Source organism: Malus domestica, chromosome 05 (genome assembly GCF_042453785.1).
Source record: "Malus domestica chromosome 05, GDT2T_hap1".
Taxonomy (NCBI): domain Eukaryota; kingdom Viridiplantae; phylum Streptophyta; class Magnoliopsida; order Rosales; family Rosaceae; genus Malus; species Malus domestica.
Genome location: NC_091665.1, coordinates 33376620 through 33396134, shown reverse-complemented (window position 1 = coordinate 33396134; position 19515 = coordinate 33376620). Strand labels below are relative to the sequence as shown.

The 19515-nt window shown below is 39.4% G+C and overlaps 1 protein-coding gene across 1 annotated transcript; it reads right to left on the bottom strand.

Moving 5' to 3' along the window:
- Positions 1-1531: 1531 nt before the first annotated feature.
- LOC103424010 (probable glutathione S-transferase) lies at positions 1532-3066 on the bottom strand. Its single transcript, XM_008362076.4, has 2 exons — positions 2474-3066; positions 1532-2146 (listed from the first exon to the last, which is right to left on the bottom strand). Exons 1-2 carry the CDS (start codon positions 2786-2788, stop codon positions 1805-1807), a joined length of 657 nt encoding a protein of 218 aa, XP_008360298.2. The 5' UTR covers positions 2789-3066; the 3' UTR covers positions 1532-1804.
- Positions 3067-19515: the final 16449 nt, after the last annotated feature.

The following is a 19515-nucleotide window of genomic DNA, read 5'->3' as shown; positions in this document are numbered from 1 at the left end:
TCTTTGGTTGCTCCTCTTTGACTAATCAAATTTGGAGCGGCAAAGAACATCTAGAACACCATGGAAGTTGGTGAGCTTCTTATTGCTCCACCTCTCTGATCCATTCTTCTTCTTCTTCCTCTCTCTCTTCTTGCTTTAGCTCATTATTCGGTTTTTGGATTCAAAATTTGGTTTTGGTGGTTGGGGAATGAAGAGGGTGAGGGTTCCTTCAATGAATTATTGCGGCTGAGGTTGTTCAAAATAAAAAAATGGGGGTGTATCATTTGGACGTCATTAGATTGTTGTTGTGGTTGTGTTGGTTCAAAATCATAAAAGGAGGTGCATCGTTGTGGTGTCATTAGATTGTTGTTATGGTTGTGCTGGGTTCATAATCATAAAATGGGGAGTATCGTTGGAGTTTGTAGCTTCTCAGATTATTGTTGTTGCAGTGGTTGTTCAAAATCCTGAGGCTTTTGGTTTAAATCAAATTGAAATGTAAGTCCTTTTTGGTTAATGAAGTTTTTGAAAATGAGTTTTTAGTCTTTTTTTTTTTTAATAATTAGAGTGTAGTTGTGGCATCATTGTGGTGTTGTCTAAGTGGTAGTTAAACATAAAAAACGAAGGGAGGTCTCGTTGGAAGTTGGGTGTCTATATTGTTGCACCCTTTTTTTATTAATGAAGGGCACTTTTCACAGCAAAATTGATCAAAAGAGCAATTTTTTAGAAAGTGTAATAAAAAATGCAATCAAATATCGAAACATATCTACTGTGGCTAATTGCCCAAGATTATATCAAATTAATGCATAACTTAAACTTATGTGCATGGGGATCTCATGAAGTAGGTATAAGATTAAACTCATCAAAATATAAGTTAAGAGATTAAGCTCATGAACCACAAATTTATATAAGTATTAAAATCACAATTTAATAAACACAATGACAAACTAACCCGTAAAAGCAGCAGAAGAAGAAGCCAAAGCAGACTTCTAAACAGTGCACCTTCTCCTCTCTTGCAAAACCAAAAGTACTCAAACTAACAATAGGTCTTAGTTCAATATTGAGCATATGTTTTGTGAGAGCAATGGCTTATGTTTTTATACTAAACATAGATTGCCCTATTACAATCCTACAAGGAATACAAGACCAAATCCTTGTATAAGTATGAGTTCTATTCTCAAGCCAACAGTAGAGTTTCAATCCAAACCAAAGTTGAATTAACTCTTATAAACACATTAAGACCTCTTTGTACCAATCTAAAATAACAATGATTATTACTAAACTGTAAGAATCACACTCATACTCTAACAGTAGGTTCATATAGGTACGGACAAGTCACTTGTTGACCGGGGGTGCATTGTATTGACGAAAATGAAATATGAATCATATTACAGGAACAAAAATGTACATGTAGAAGATATTACTGGTTGATTCTATATGGTTGTGAAACAAGAATTGATCAATTAACTTTGAATCATTATCACCTAATAAGAGAGATAGACTCATAATTAAATACAACTGGTGACAACCAATAATCCGTTTGGTCGATATGAAGTGCTTGCAAAATAAGAAATTTGATAAAGTAGATTTAGATCCCTTACATAACAAGTTGACAAGTGTGATAACTTGACGACAAAAGCAAAATAAACGTACGACCAGAGGCACAATAAAGTGCCTCGTACAGTACAAGGCTTGGTCAAGTGCCCTTTTATTCTTATTCAACAACCCAAAACAAGTTGAATCTTGAAAGACAGAACAACCATACGACCGAACAAGATGGAATGACATTGATCATCAATTGCTTCTTGCAGGCTTCCACCAAAATCTACTAAATTCCATGCTTTTTCCTTACAAGCATAACAAAATCGTAGACCTTTTCCTGCTCGGGAAGCGACTTGGACACGCTCTTCTTCTCCATGCACCTCTTAACCCAGGCAATAAATTCTGGGTGCTCTGCCTCAACACTAAAGTTGCCAAATTTCTCATACACAAGAAACCAGCTATAGTATGGAATAAGCGCCACGTCCACGAATCCGAGGGTATTCCCCCCAAAGAAAGGCTTGTCTCCAAGCTCTCTTTCTAACACGCCAATGCAGTCGAGAAATTCTTTTTTTACTGCATCCTGTTCTTCTCCTTTGGTTGTCCACAGCTTCCTCCCAATCTCATATATCTGCATTTCACCATCCCAAAATTCCAAGAAAATTAATAATTATTTTGAGCAAGTTCAGATCCTCTGCTTATATCTTTCTAATATATACATCACAAATTCACAATCCCTAAACCTTAGACCCGGAACCGTAACATGAAATCTTAGTGAACTATATTTTAAAAGCGAACATACTATTAACCCCGAAAACATAAACAGAGATCCAGTTTCCGTTTAATTTTCCTTCTAATACAAACCCTAAGTAGTAAAATCATTACAATCTTATAATTCATATTCAAAACAAAACAAAAATACTACAAATAAGTAAGTAAATTAATGAGTAAAAATCACCTTCTTGTCGACGAAGTCAGCCCAGAACCTGGCCTGGGCTCTGAGGTAAGAGTCGGAGGGCAAGAGCGGAGCCTTATCATTCCAAACCTCATCAATGTACTGAAGCGCAATGAGGGACTCACAGACGGGCTTTCCATTGTGAATGAGAACCGGGATCTTCTTGTGAACCGGGTTCATCTGCAGCAACAGTGGGCTCTTGTTCCAAATATCCTCATCTTTGTACTCATACACAATGCCCTTCTCAGCCAGAGCAATCCTCAGTCTCATCCCAAATGGGCTTGGCCAGAAATCCAGCAACACCACCTCATCCGCCATTGAAGGTTGATCAGATTTGAACAAAGTTTCTAAGGTTACAAAAAGCTGCGATTGTGAGTGTGAGTAGTGGTGGTAGAAACAGACTAGCAGATCGCGTAGTTATAGACAGAAAATGCAGAGGAGAAGCAGTCGTCAAAGACTCCGGACATGGAGATGATATTCGAGAGTCTTCCAATTGGATGGTGATTATGTCACTGCGCTCGACATCAAATCTGCATTTCCTAGCTTTCGTTGTTAATTTATGTTGATTTGTAATAATATAATATAATACGTGTTCTAATAGTCGGACGATATATTGTTTTATAATGATTCTATTTTCTTGCTGGAAAAGATATCAATTTTTGGTTGACGAAATTGAACAAGCAGGTGGAGTCTTTGTGTCGGGACCCACCTCGAGCTCATACTTTAATTCTTTTGAGTTATTACTATAATAGTCTCAAGCACTGCCGCGGCAGCAGTGTTTCTAGTTTTCTGTTTTCTTCGGTCCCAACTTTTGGTTGGGCTTGTTTTGGTGTGTTTGGTTGGCCCCGTTTTGCTTTGGGTATTTTGGGCCTTGGTTGTAAGTTTGTGTAACTTACCCCTGATTTTGAGTTATTTACCTTTGTGCTATTGTCCTAATTTGGGTCAAGTTCGGTAAGGAGCCTTGACATGGAGCAGATCTGACCTCGACTATAAATATGTATTTCGCATAAGTTTTACTATCACTCTTGGTCGCTTTTATAGTAATATTTACTTATGAGTTACTGTCACTAGCTTTTAGTTTAGTGATTTTGTTAGAGGATAGATCTAATTATGACCTCAAAATATTATAGGGCAACTATAATTACTTTTTAAAGCAAGGGTTATTTTGGAAATAATGGTGGGTGGGAATAGAGTTTATATTTTTTTTTTCTTTTTTTATGGTGGGTGTAAATATAAGATGGATGGGGAGATAAGACATTGGGGTGGGCATAACACCACTCTTAAAAAATTGTTCATTTGATCAATTTTTCCTGTGAAAAGTCCACACTACCCTTCGTTGATCTTTTCATTGGTCATCATGTCCTTCATTGATAAAAAATAAAAATAAAAAACCACCAACACTCACAAATCCATTCTTCGATTGCGCTGTCTTGACTAATCAAATGTGGAGCGGTATATATCATCTGGAACACCATGAAAGGAGGTAAGCTTCTTATTTCTCCACCTCCCATATCCATTCTTCTTCTTCCTCTCTCTCTCTCTCTCTCTCTTTCTTTCATCTTGCTTTAGCCCAATTTTTTTATTTTTTGTATTTGAAATTTGGTTGTGGTAGTTAGGGAATGAAGAAGGAGAGGGTTCCTTGAACAAAGTGTTGTGGCTGAGGTGGTTCGAAATCAAAAAATGGGGGTGTGTCGTTGTGGCATCAACAGGTTGTTGTTGTGGCTATGTTGGTTCAAAATCATAAAAAGGGGAGTATCATTGGAGTGTCGTTGTGGCTTCATCAGATTGTTGTTGTAGTTGTGCTAGTTCAAATTAGAAAATGGGGAGTATCATTGGAGTGTCGTTGTGGGTCGTCAGATTGTTATTGTTGCACTGGTGGTTCAAAATCCTAAGAATTTTGGTTTAAATCAAATTGAAATGTAAGTCCCTTTTTGTTAAATGGAGTTCTTTGAAAATAAGGTTTTGGTTGTTTTTTCTTGAAGTGTAATTGTGGTGTCATTGTGGTGTTCTAGTCTGAGTGGTGGTTCAATATCGAAATGGCGGTGTCATTAGAGCCTCGCTGTATTTTTGCCTCCTTTCTGATTAATGAAGAGCACTATGAATTTTTAACATGCAAAATTGATCAAAAGAGCAATTTTAGAAAGTGTAATCAATGGTGCAACCAAATGTCAAAACATGTGTATTGTAGCCGATTGCCCAAGATTATATCCAATTCATGCGTAACTTATGTGCATGGGATCCCATGATGTAGGTTCGTATAGGAATGAACAAATCAGTTGTTGACCAAGTGTGCACTGTATGGACGAAAATGAAATATGAAACAAATTACAGGAACAAAAATGTATATGTAGAAGATATTATTGACTGATTTCATACCGGTTATGAAATAAGAATCGGCCAATATAAGTGAGACTGAAACGCAGGTGTCAGATATTGGCAAGAAGCAAATTCATCTGCAAGAAGTTTGTGCGTCAAGACAACAATGGCGGAGTCGGAAGAGGTTTTATGTATTTGAGAGCTGTGGAAACTTAAGCATAGAAGCAGAGTGCCAAGATCATTGCATGGGCAAATAGGTGCTTGCAGAGGGAGAGCATGTCGAAATCTCTTGCTGACCTTAAAATGGTGTATGAGATGTTAAAAAAAAAATCTTTTGATGACTGTTAGGATGCGTTCTTTTAGTTCATGTCCTTTTCAGTTTGGTTTTCTGTCGAGATGTTCACGTAAGATCCTTTGTTGTGTCTGCTGCACATGCTCTCATGGGACTGAAAAATGTTAAGTCAAAGTTGGATAGGAGAAAATTCACTGTATAATTGGTTGCATACAACTATGAATCTTTGTCACTTGATAAGAGAGATAAACTCATGATTAAATGCAACTGGTGACAACCAATAATTTACCGTTCGATATGGACTGGTTACAAAATAGGAAATTTGATGAAGTAGATTTAGATTCCTTACCATAATAAGTTGACGACAGTATAATAATTTGACTAGAGAAGCAAAATAAACATATGACCAGAGACACAATAAAGTGCTCGTACAGTACAAGGCTTGGTCAAGTGCCCTTTTATTCTATTTCAACAACCCAAAAGAGGTTGAATCTTGAAATACAGAAAAAACCAAATGAGCTAGCAAAATCTATCAATTCCAAACTTTTTCCTTATAAGTGTGACAAAATCGTAGACCTTTTCCTGCTCGGGAAGCGACTTGGACACGCTTTCCTTCTCCGTGCACCTCTTGGCCCAGGCAATAAACTTTGGGTGCTCTGTCTCAACACTGAAGTTGCCAAATTTTTCATACACAAGAAACTAGCTATAGAATGGAATAAGCGCCACGTCCACGAATCCGAGGGTCTCCCCCTCAAAGAAGGGCTTGTCTTCGAGCTCTCCTTCTAACACGTCGATGCAGTCGCGAAATTCTATGAAATTGGAATGGAAGAATGCTCTTATTATTCAAATCTGTCCTAAATGAAAACAGCTAATATATATATACATACAATGATAGCACGCATGCAATAATTAAATATAAAAGGGAATGGGCATCCTTGCTGCATCCTTGCTGCCCATGATGTAACTGACACGTCCATGTTGTGCATCCACCATGTGCAAACCCTTTCTGACAAGGATTTTGGTATCCTCATGCAGCTGTCCAAACTGTCCAGGAATGTGCATCCACATGCTACATTCCTGCTATCCACCTTGTACAGATTGAGTGATTTCTGTTCCTTTAACACTCCCCCTCAAGTTGGAGCATGAATGTTTTGGATGCCCAACTTGCTGAGAAGAGAATGAAACGTTGCCTTTCCTAACGCTTTTGTAAATATGTCGGCCAACTGATGCTTTGAAGGTGTGAACCTTGTTGCAATCATTCCTGAATGTAACTTTTCTCGGACCAAGTGACAATCTAATTCGATATGTTTAGTTCGCTCGTGGAATACTGGATTAGCTGCAATGTGTAAAGCTGCCTTATTGTCACAGTAAACATGAGCTGGAGCTACATGGGAGACCTGTAAATCTTGTAACAGATAACGAAGCCATGTAAGTTCACAAGTGATTGCAGCCATTGATCTATATTCTGCCTCTGCAGACGATCGTGAAACCGTATGTTGTTTTTTAGTCTTCCAGGAGATAAGTGATTTCCCTAAAAACACACAATAACCTGTCACGGACCTTCTAGTCGTTAGACATGATGCCCATGAAGCATCACAGTAACCACTCAATTGTAATGCATCTGTAGATGGAAAAAATAGACCTTGTCCTGGAGTCCCTTTGAGGTATTTCAAGACTCGTATAGCAGCTTCAAGATGAGGCTTGCGTGGTTGGTTCATGAACTGGCTAAGATTTTGGACAGAAAATGTGATATCTGGCCTTGTTATGGTGAGGTAAATGAGTCGTCCCACGATCCTTCTATATCTGGTTGGATCCTTCAATAACTCACCATCCGTTGGCCTCAACTTCAAATCTTGTTCCATGGGAAAATCCACCGGACATGCCCCTAATAGTCCAGCATCGTCCAGTATGTCCAAAATATATTTCCTTTGTGAGATAGAAATGCCTTGTTGTGAACGAGCCACTTCGATCCCAAGAAAATATTTGAGATGTCCGAGGTCCTTAATGCGAAACTGATGATGAAGAAATTGTTTTAAACGTTGAATAGCCTCATGGTTGTTCCCTGTAATGATCATGTCATCAACATAGATGAGAACCACTGTAATGGAATGGGCAGTAGTGCAGGTGAACAATGAGTAGTCTGCAGTTGATTGTTTGAACCCCACGAGTTGAATGGCTTGAGAAAATTTTGAAAACCATTGACGGGAAGCCTGCTTCAAGCCATAGAGGGATTTATGGAGTCGACAAACCAAGTTCTCCCCTTGTCGACGAAGTCCAGGAGGTGGAGACATGAAAACTTCTTCGTCCAAATCACCATGGAGAAAAGCATTCTGGACATCGAGCTGGTGGAGGGGCCAGTGGCGTTGAGCAGCCACGGCTAATAAACAACGAACAGTGGTAAGTTTGGCCACCGGTGCAAATGTTTCAGAATAGTCTAGGCCTTCAATTTGCGTGTAACCTTTGACAACCAAACGCGCTTTATAGCGCTCTATGGAGCCATCAGAGCGATGTTTGATCTTGTAAACCCACTTGCTGCCGATAGCACGTTTGCCAGGAGGCAGGGAAGTGAGTGTCCAGGTATGGTTTTGTTCAAGTGCAGCAAGTTCAGACTGCATGGCAGCTTGCCAACGAGGATCAAGGTTGGCCTGGGCAAAAGAAGTAGGTTCGACGCTACGAGTGATGGTATTGATAAACACTTGGTGAGATGGTGATAAATGGGAAGAAGAGAGATAATGAGAGAGGAGATAGTGAGTACCTGACCGCGAAGAAGACGTGGACGTGGAAGGCGACGTGGTGACCTGTGAACAGTCATAATCCTTCAATAAGACAGAAGGTTGCTTGGGGCGGAGGCCGCGACCAAGGGAAGGTGGTGGTGAGATAGAGTTGACAGGGCGTGGAGAAGGAAGAGAGGATAGGGGCGACACAGGTGATGGTGGAAAAGGGACGGCAGGTGAAGGAGGAGAAGCGGTTGGACTAGAGATGGTGGGAGATGAGGGTTCTTGTGAAAAGGTGGAAGAATCTGAGATGGTGTCGGTGAGGGGAAGATGAACGACGGGCACAACTTCATCAGGTTGGGTGTCGGGAGGATGATGAGTAAAAGGAAAGATGTGTTCATGAAAAACCACATCACGGCTAGTAAAAAATTGATGAGTGTGAAGATTGTAGAGACGATACCCCTTTTGTCCAGAAGGATAACCAACAAAGAGACATTTGTGAGCCCTGACACCAAACTTGTGTTTAGGGGAGGTGTGTGTAGCATAGCAAAGGCAACCAAAAACCCGTAAGTGCATATAAGTGGGTGAGCGTGTGTAGAGCATTTCATAGGGTGTTTTTTTTGATAAAACGATGGTGGGTGTGCGATTGATGAGATAAGTGGCAGTGAGAAGACTTTCTCCCCAAAATTTGAGGGGAAGATTTGCTTGAAAACGAAGTGCACGACCTACATTAAGGAGATGCCGATGTTTACGCTCCACCACCCCATTTTGTTGAGGTGTGTGTGGACAAGTATGTTGGAAAACAGTTCCTGAGTTGGCAAAGAATGAACGCATGGATAGGAATTCTGCACCATTATCAGTGCATACTTGTTTAACTTGACGCTGAAATTGAGTGTTGACATAAGCAAAAAACAGTTTGATTTTCTCTTGTGTTTCAGATTTTAAATTCATGAGAAAAAGCCAAGTAAATCGGGAGTAATCGTCAACAATAGTTAAGAAGTATCTAGCACCTGATGAAGAGGGCAAACGATGCGGACCCCAAATATCACAATGTATTAACTCGAAAGGTTGTAGACTAGAAGTAGAACTTAAGGGAAAAGGTAACCTTGTTTGTTTGGCTACTGGACAAACATCACAATGAGAATCAAAATTAAAAGAAATATCAGGAATGGAACTAGATAAAACACGGGCTGGACCAGTGGAAAGATGTCCAAGGCGTTGGTGCCAGACGTTGGATGGTGCGGATGCAGAAGCAGCAACAACCCCAGGCTTAGTCTGTCGAAGGGCGAAGTCTTCTTGGACTGGGACTAGGTAATACAGGCCATCACGCTCCTTCCCCAATCCAATCATCTTCTTCGTTGCCAAATCCTGTAAGAGACAAAAAGTAGGGAAGAAAATGATCAAACAATTTAATCCCCGAGTAGCTTTGCTAACTGACATCAGGTTAACTCGAAAACCAGGGACACAAAGGACATCTTTTAGGTCTAAATTTGGAGTGAGTTTGAGTGAACCAAGGCAAGAAATTTGTGCTTGTGACCCATTTGGTAAATTGACGGAGGAAGAATGTGGGCTCCTTTTGTCGTTTAAATTGAAAGAAGAAGAGATGTGATCTGTAGCACCACTGTCAATAATCCAAGAATCTGGATTGTTTGTGGAAAAAGAATAGCATCGTGCATTAGGTATACCTGCTGCATTTGCAAAAACCTGGTTTTTACTATCACCACGAAGAATAGCTTTGATTTGGTTGATCTCGTCCACTGTGAATTTCAAATCAACAGGTTCTTTGGTAGTGCTCGACTTGGCTTCTTCTTTGTGGGCATTATTGGCTGCTGCGCGCCTGGTTTTGTTTGGAGGCTTTACGTCCTTCCCGTGAAACTTGTGGCCAGGAGGAAAGCCATGAAGGTAGAAACAGTAATCAACTGTATGGGTATTTCCATCGCAGTAAGTACAATGAAAAACCTTACCAGTGTTTGTCTTGCCACCATTGTTCGGTTTGCGAGACTTATTCCAGGTGGTCTTGGATACGTGCATGGCATGTGTAGTGTTACTTTCACCACCTTCTGCCACCTCTCTTTGTTTTTCTTCTTGTAAAGTCAAAGAATATACCTTACGAATGTTTGGTAGTGGCTGCATTAAGAGGATTTGTCCACGAACAGCCGAATAAGAGTCATCCAGTCCCATGAGAAATTGAATAACCTGTTCCTGTTGTTCTCTTTCATTGATCGCTTTCATCGTTCCACATGTGCAGGCTGGAATTGTATTGTAGGACGCTAGTTCATCCCAAAGTCCTTTGAGTTTAGTATAGTATGCCGATATGGACTGTTGACGCTGTCGATGTTCAATGATCTCTCTTTTAATTTGAAAAATGCGAGAAACATTTCCTTGCGAGAAACGTTCCTTCAAATCCTCCCATATCTCAGAAGGTGAATCCGTGTATAGGACGCTGCTCATCAAATCATTACCAACAGAACTAACGACCCATGAGAGAACCATATCATTGCACCGTTTCCAAAGGGAATATTTGGCGTCGGTTTTTGGCGGGGCTTCTATTGAACCATCCACAAAACCGAGCTTGTTCTTGGCGCTGAGGCTGATTGTCATTGCACGACTCCATGTGGAATAATTGTCACCATCTAGTGGTTTGGAAACAAGGTGTAGACTCGGGTGATCCGAGTGATGGATGTAGAATGGATCAGTGATGTCCATTGTTGTTGTGAGTTGTGGTTTGTGTTTAGGAGTTTCTTCGTCACTCATGATGAATAACGAGATTGAGCGGAAGCGTTTCAGGCACCAGGAAGGTGCTCTGATACCATATGAAATTGGAATGGAAGAATGCTCTTATTATTCAAATCTGTCCTAAATGAAAAGAGCTAATATATATATACATACAATGATAGCACGCATGCAATAATTAAATATAAAAGGGAATGGGCATCCTTGCTGCATCCTTGCTGCCCATGATGTAACTGACACGTCCATGTTGTGCATCCACCATGTGCAAACCTTTTCTGACAAGGATTTTGGTATCCTCATGCAGCTGTCCAAACTGTCCAGGAATGTGCATCCACATGCTACATTCCTGCTATCCACCTTGTACAGATTGAGTGATTTCTGTTCCTTTAACAAATTCTTTGTTTGCTGCATCCTGTTCTTCTCCTTTGGTTGTCCACAGCTTCCTCCCAATATCATATATCTGCATTTCACATCCCAAAAAAACAGGAAAATTAATATACATTGTTTTGAGCAAGTTCAGACCTTCTGCTTATATCTTTCTAAATATACATCACAAACCTTAAACCCGAAACCGTGACATGAAATCTTAATCAACTATGTTTTAAAAGCGAACATAATATTAACCCCGAAAACATAAACAGAGATCCAGTTTCCATTTAATTTTCCTTCTAATGCAAATCCTAAGTAGTAAAATCATTACACCCTAAGCACTTATAATCTTAAAATTCTAAAACAACATTGTTCAATTGTTTCAAAACAAAAATAATCCTACAAATAAGTAAATTAATGAAATCTAAATTGTTTGATACAAATTTGCAAAAGGGTTGTAGAAGGTTAGCTTAGATATGAAGCTGTGGTTGGTGGAGGAGGTAGTAGTGGCTGGTGTGTGTGCGTATTTATAGACAAATGTTGAGAGGGAAAACTAAAGGGGCAGTAGTCAACGGACAGCAGAATGGAGATATTCTATTTTTCTTCCTTGGTGGACACATTCGAGATTAGGGCTGGGCACGGGCCGGGCCGGGCCCATTTTTGAAGGGACCGGACCGGACCCGTAATTAAAGGAGACGGGGCGGGCCGGGCCGGGGCATTACAATTTTGAAAATAGGAACCGGACCTTACCCGGCCCGGTTGAAACGGGCCGGTTCGGTCCGGGTACACAGGTTTTTTTTTTTTTCCTGTTTAAAAATGTTTCCTGCACACAAATTGCAGTTTGAAAAAACTGCACAAATTGCAGTTTCTCACAAACTGCACAGATTGCAGTTTTTTTACTGCACAGATTGCAGTTTTTAACTACACAGATTGAAAAACTGCACAGATTGCAGATTGCAGTTTTTTACTGCACAGATTGAAAAACTGCACAGATTGCAGTTTTTTATTGCATAGATTGCAGTTTGAAAAAAACTGCACAAATTGTACAGATTGAAAAAAAATGCATAAAACAAATTCCACAAATTTCACAGATTTCACAAATTTCACAGATTTTCACAGATTTCACAGATTCCACAAATTTCACAGATTGCAGATTGCAGTTTTTTACTGCACAGATTGCAGTTTTTTATTGCACAGATTGCAGTTTGAAAAAAACTGCACAAATTGTACAGATTGAAAAAAAACTGCATAAAACAAATTTCACAGATTTCACAAATTTCACAGATTTTCACAGATTTCACAGATACCACATTCCACAAATTGCAGTTTGAAAAAACTGCACAGAACAGATTCCACAAATTACAGATTCCACAAATTGCAGTTTGAAAAAACTGCACAGATTGCAGTTTGCATTTTGCAGTGCACAGATTGCACAGATTGAAAAAAAAAAGCATAGATTGCAGTTTGAAAAAAATTGCACAGAATACAGATTGCAGTTTGCATAGACACAGATTTCACAGATTGCAGTTTGCACATACACAGATTTCACAGATTGCACACATCCGCAATAAATTTCAAATTCCAACGCCCAAGTTCCGACAACAATCCTCATTGAATCTGTAAGCAAAAATACAATATAAACATGACATTTTTAAAGTCCAATATCATATTATCCTCATTGAAATTTAAAGTTCATTCATTTGAGTTTAAAATATTACCACAATTCCTTTTCCTTTATTCGTTTGAGGAGTTTCAGGAACACTTGGAACACTTGGTGAGATGGTTGAACTTGTAGAGATAGTATTTGCTCTTTTTCTTTTATATTCTACAATAAAGAACAAACGTTAATTGTAAACCAATTAATATAAAGTTATAAACCAAACTATTAAAAACAAAATAGTTACCTTCTTCACACTCTTGATAAAATTCAAGCTCCGCATGACTTGCTTCATACTCAATGCTGCCAATTGGTTCACTTCTTATCCAATTTCGGAGGCACATCAATGACTCCACTGTTTGAGGAATGAGACATGATCTACAAGGGTGAATTACTCTTTTTCCTGCACTAAATGCACTCTCACTGGCAACTGTTGACACTTGAATTGGCAAGACATCTTTTGCTATCAAAGCAAGTGTGGGATATGTGCTCCTCCCCTTCAACTTCCACCATTTCAAAACGTCAAATTGTGAACCTTGTGGTACTTTCTCTACAGTGTCGAGGAGATACCTATCCACCTCATGTGCAAGCACAATATCCTCGGTGTCTTCTAGTTCCTTCTCCCAATCATCCATGATTTGATTAAATATCATTGGATTTTCCGTTGGCACACTAGAAGATGATTGTTTTACCCTTGAAGAAGAAGTGTCAAGAACTAAATCTTCTCTACCCTTTTGTTGTGTTTGTGAACCGAAAACTTGGAAAGCATATTCATCACACATCGCCTTCAACAATGTCTTCACTTCATTACTTTTCTGTTCAATCTCTTCTTCAGGAAGTTGTAACTGCTTTCGGCACAAGTGCATGTAGTGCCTCAATTTGAACCTTGGGTCTAAGACAAGGGCAACTACAAATATTTGGTTAAGGGACTCAATTGAACCAAAATACTTTCGATATTTGGCTCTCATGTTGAATGCCATATCACGTAGCACCAACTCTACCGGTTTTCCAGTTTGCATATATTCAGGCAAAAAAAGCTTTTCAATCTCGTTTTCCACAACAATGACATCATGAACAGCTGTATTAGATGTGGGATACTTACTTGCACTAACTTTCAAAGTTATAAGATAGAAAGCCTTCAAAAATTTCACAAACACTTCTGCACTATCCCAATCTTCCTCCTTAGGTGGTCCAACCCTCCCTTTACCCGCCACTTCTTCTCCTTCATCATTAAGCACCTTTTCACTGAAATAGGTGGTGTATATATTGGCTTCATCATCTTCGATCATCCTTTCAAATGCTTTTTGAAACTTCAAGCAAGATTCTAGCATCATGTATGTGCTATTCCACCTAGTAGGCACATCCATAACAACTAGACCCTTACTATCCAACTTCTCACTCTCCACACATTTCTTGAAATAACTTAACCTTCGAGGACTTGACCTCACAAACCGCACGGCATTTCTAAAAGCATCCACACTTGTATCTAACCTTTTCAACCCATGTTTCACTACTAAGTTGATAATATGAGCTAAGCACCTCACATGCATAAACTTGCCATTCATAATCATTTTACTATTAGGCCATTTCTTCATTTTACGAACAACATACTCAATTGCCACCTTATTAGCCGATGCATTGTCAACTGAGATGCACATTACCTTTTCAATCCCCCACTCAACCAAACATTGCTCAATCATCTTCCCTATTTCTTTGCCTTGATGACTTGAAATCAAACAAAAGTTTAGAATCCTTTTGTGCATATTCCAATCATCATCCACAAAATGAGCAGTTAGCACCATGTAGTTCAAGTTTTGCACACTTGTCCATGTATCAGTAGTCAAGCTCACTCTATGATTGTGTATCTCCTTTTTTAACTGATCTTTCATGCTATCATACATATTGAATAACTCCCTCATCATAGTTCTCCGAGATGGAACATGCAATCTAGGCTGGACTTTGCACATCATCCGCCTAAACCCTTCACTCTCCACAATACTAAAAGGTATCTCTTCGAGCACAATAAACTCAATAATACCTTCCACACTTTCTTCTTGGCTCAACCCTTTAGCAACAAGCATGTTTTTGACATTCCCATCCCCAGAAGGTCCAGAACTGCCTAGAACCTTTTGCAACTCATCAGTTGGTTTATATGACTTGCAATGTTTATTGAGATGTTTAATGTAAGTACTAGTTCCACCCCCACTAGTATCACATGCAAAAAAAGAGTTACAATGGTTACACGTAGCCTTCAATACTTGTACCTCCCCCTTCTCTTTCTTTCCATCCTTTTCTACTTCTTGCATTTCCGAGACCGTACACTTAGTGAAATGATCCCAAACCCAAGATCTCTCAGAAGAAGATCTCTCTAGTGAAGCTATTATAGTTGGTTGTTTTGTCTTTGGAATAGGTGGTGCTTTTCTTTTTCTAGAGGATGAGGGGTTTGGGGGAGGCATTGATGGTTTTGACTGTATGGGTTGTGCTTGTGTTGGTTGTGGAGGACATGGTGATGTAGCCGTAGATGATGCTACATTAGTACTACTAGGGGTACTTTGACTTTGAGATTGAGACATTATGTAAAAATCTGCAAAAATCAAATAATGGAACTATATTCATTAATCAAATAAAGATATTTCGAAATAATTACTCTCTGGGATGGGAAACAGAAGCAGGTAGCACAATTAAACAGAGTGAACACACAACACACAGATTGTTGACCGACAAAAGACCAAAAAGGCTGAGAGGTATCATCATGTTATTAATTTGTGCAGTGTGTGACTGTGCAGTTGCAATCTGTGCAAATCTGTGCAATGCAGTTTGCAATCTGTGCAGTTTGTGCAGTTTGCAATCAGTGCATTGCAATTTGTGCAGATTGCAATCTGTGCAGTGCAGTGCAATGCAGTTTGTGCAGATTGTGCAGATTGCAATATGTGCAGTGCAGTGCAGTTTGTTGTGCAGATTGCAATCTGTGCAGTGCAGTTTGTGCAAATTGCAATCTGTGCAGTGCAGTGCAGTTTGTGCAGATTGTGCAGATTGCAATCTGTGCAGTGCAGTGCAGTTTGTTGTGCAGATTGCAATCTGTGCAGTGCAGTTTGTGCAGATTGCAATCTGTTTTTACTATATAAATGTTTTGTACCTAGTGATTTTATCATAAAGTAGTTTATGTCAATGACATAAAAAACATCCTTTGTCCCATGCTCTCGAATCATATCAACATTGAATAGCCGAAGGCCCTAGAAAAAGTCGATTCTTAACTTCTACCATTGCACAACGAGAGAGAGAGAGAGAGAGAGGTTACCAATCGTTGGCGGAGCTCCCTTGCAAGGTTCTCTAACAAAGGCCGTTGAGGAAGTTCTGCAACAATGATGCCATTTTTAAATAAGGGGCCCAAGGACCAATAAGGTAGTTTTAGCAACGTATCATTGAAACAGCATTTTGCAAACAGCAAGGAAAATCATACAAGTTTGAAGAAAACAGGACGCCATCTAACATAGTGATTAAACCGTTACTCATGTGAAATCTAAGCAAATACCAGCAAGAACCAAGAAGTTGGCTTCGATTATGACTAAGATATAGCAGTGGCCTCGCATTTCAGTTTTCAATTTATCCCAGGAAAACGGAAAAAAGGAACAATTCACAATCTAACCAAACTAACATAGTGATTGCAATTTAATGCAGTTTTAAACCTTCTGCTCCAGGTAGAGTTGAAAAGGAAAAAGGAATAAAGGATGTGGCTGCTCCCAGATATGTATAAAGATCATCAACAAAGAGTATCTAGATACAATGAAATTCCAAAACGCATTTATTGAGCACATATGACAGACTTTACTGCTATAAATTAACTTGATGACAATACACTCTTTATGGGGATGCATGATACATCGTTTACAGTCAAACAAAATTCAAGTCTAATGTATGTACATGGTATAGCTCATAGCTTACTAGGCATGACCAAAAAGTAAATAAAGAACAACAAAGGAAAGGTTAAATCATCTTACAGCAGTGCGTCCTTTGTGAACCCATTCAGTTATTTCGAATGAACTACGACAAAACTATTGAATAAGATAGATATCTGAGATGAGTATCTGAGATGTCCACCCAAATCAAAAGCCTTGAACTTGATTTTACCAATGCTCAACTCTCGGCTGGTGTTGAACTAACCTCTGCAACAATGCATCATCAACAAAACCCAGAAGCAGAAAACTAAATTCTATGCTAATCAAGTAATTATCAAACAGAATCAAAACAATTCCAAGAGCAAATTGCTTTATTCATTTCTTCTTCTTCTTCCTGATATTAAAACTTGAGTGATTCAATATCATCTTTAAACTCAATACTTATATTGGATTGGGAGCAGAAAATCTAATGAAAAAAAAAACCCATAGGAATTACACAAAAGAAAAGAAAAAAGATTTTCAATTGCACAATTAAAAACTACACTCTCAAAAAAACTGTTCCTTCAGCCCATATTTTCTTTTTCTTCACTTTCTCATCAACCAAACAGACCCCGAATTGATTAAATGTAAAACAAAAACGAAAATTTCAGCATAAACCAAATACCAATTAAAAACACCATTGAAGCATTGAAAATTCCCAAATTTCACCGAATTCGAAAGGACCAAAAACCCACCAACAAATTTAGAAAAAGTCCGATTAAAAGGATGAGATTGAAAGAAAAACCTCATCTTTGAGCATATGAAGCAACATCGTTTTTCCGGCATTGTGGAGACCCAAAAACAAGATCTTTGAGAATATTTTTTTATAGCTCAATCATCGATCTACAAATTCTAACTTAAAACCCCTAAAAATCCCTACACCAGAAATTCATATTAATAGTCAATTTTAGAGGGATGATGGTTGGTACTTGCCTTGGTATTAGTAGTAGCAGTGTCCTCGACGGTGGTGATGGGGTGATGATGGTGGTTGCGACGGCGGAGGTGGTGATGGGGGGTGATGATGTTGGTCGCGACTCGCGACAGCGCTGTGAGAGTGGTGGGGTGAGCATTGTGAGTCGGAGTCGAGGGAAGGGATAGGGAAAGGGATTCGAGGGAGAGGGATAGGGAGAGGGACTCAGGGAGAGGGAGTCGAGGAAGGAGAGTCTTTGAGAATCCGAGAGACTGAGGTCTGAGGTTGCTGAGGTTGGATGCTTCTGGAACTCGGTCGGGACACAGGGAAGTTGGCTAGGGTTGAAAGTAGAAAACTTAAACCGACGGTTGAGATTGGATGGAGAGATGATATTAAATCTCGTCCGTCCAATCTAACACAAACGGGCCGGTCCGGGTACCCGCGGATCCTATAATTTTGGAACCGGCCCGCCCCTAAAACTTAAATTACCCGCCCCGCCCCGCCCCTTTCTATTTTTACAAAACTAAGAACCGGCCCGTACCCGTATTACCCGCCCCTACCCGCGGGTCCAGGACCCGTTTGCCCAGCCCTATTCGAGATCATTCTATTTGGATTTTATTTTTTATTTTTTATAGTCGATAATTGGATTTTATTATGTCACCGTTTTCGACATCAAAATCTTGAAATTATTCAATTTTTGGGTAAATATTTTATTGTTTATGACCCATAACCTCACCATCACCATAGACGGAGCCAATGAAGGCTCACTGGGGGCATATGCCCTCACTCAAGTGATTCGTTTGTTAAGTTGTAGACTACAATTATATAATACACACGTGTTATCTTTGAAGACAATATATGTATCTAATATTCAACACCTTCATACTGCATATACTCCATATTAAATATTATAAGAGCAAAAGTGTTCTTGTTCTGTCATTCAAACTTAAAAAATCTCTCCCGTGTAATCATGTATTAATATTTTTCTTATGACTTTGCCACTTTCCACTACTACATTGAATTTTTTTATAACATTGGAATTGTGATGCATTATCATTTGAAATCATCTCTATTATCATATTAGGTATAAGCCATACTATAATAAAGTTTTCTTAGTTGATTTTCGGGTTGCCCCCACTAGAAGAAATTTCTAACTCCGTCCCTGACCACCACCATCATCCACCGTCTTGCGCCTAATGAACTTGAAACAACGAATCCGAGCGCTTTAAGAGCCTATGGCCTTCAGACCCTCTATTAGCAATTAAGCCGAGCGCTTTCCCATAAAATACTTTTCGATCGCTAATGTTGTAAGTTGGTCACTGACAGCATATGTCTAGGATTGACACGCGACGGTTTACTGCAGGAGGTGCAGGGAATACAAACAAGAAATACTAATATGGAATTAACAATATTTAATAAAATGGTGAGTTCTGCCACAAATGATTACAACAACTCTATAACGAAAGCAAGTAACCCACAAAGAAAGTCCAAGAAATACAAGAAAGATATAGGGGTAACTTAAGCACTCTAAGCTCTTGACCTCTGACTGCTACCCCAAAGCTCCTCGTAGCGAAGCTCGGCCACTTGCAAAATCGCCCCCTACACCATGGAAATGATGTACCGGGAAAATCAACAACCCAGCAGCTACGAAGCTCGTGTGAGCGACAATAATCCGACGTGTGATAATCTATCGAACATAATTAGTAAACATCAATCATAAAATCATTGTTTATAAAATCATAAAACTATTCGTTGAAAACCCGAATGAGTCGCACAGACATCCGTCAGCCTTTCTAAAACCAACCACAAAAGTTCACAAATCTATGTTTCATAAATGCAATAAAAACTAGGGCTAGAGTGACACAGTTTAACCGAAGCCTACATTTCCTGAGCTTAGGCCACTTTCAAGGAATCAATGGACCAATGAAGACGAGGGTGCAACTTCAGACCACTCAACGAAATGTAACAAAGATCAGGTTCAAGACTACTCAACGGAACCAAACATGATACAATTATGGACCACTCAATGAAATTATGGAGTAAGACGAATCCCATACCACTCCACAAAATCCAAACAAGATATGATTCCGACCACTAAATGAAATTGCGGAGTCGGAGG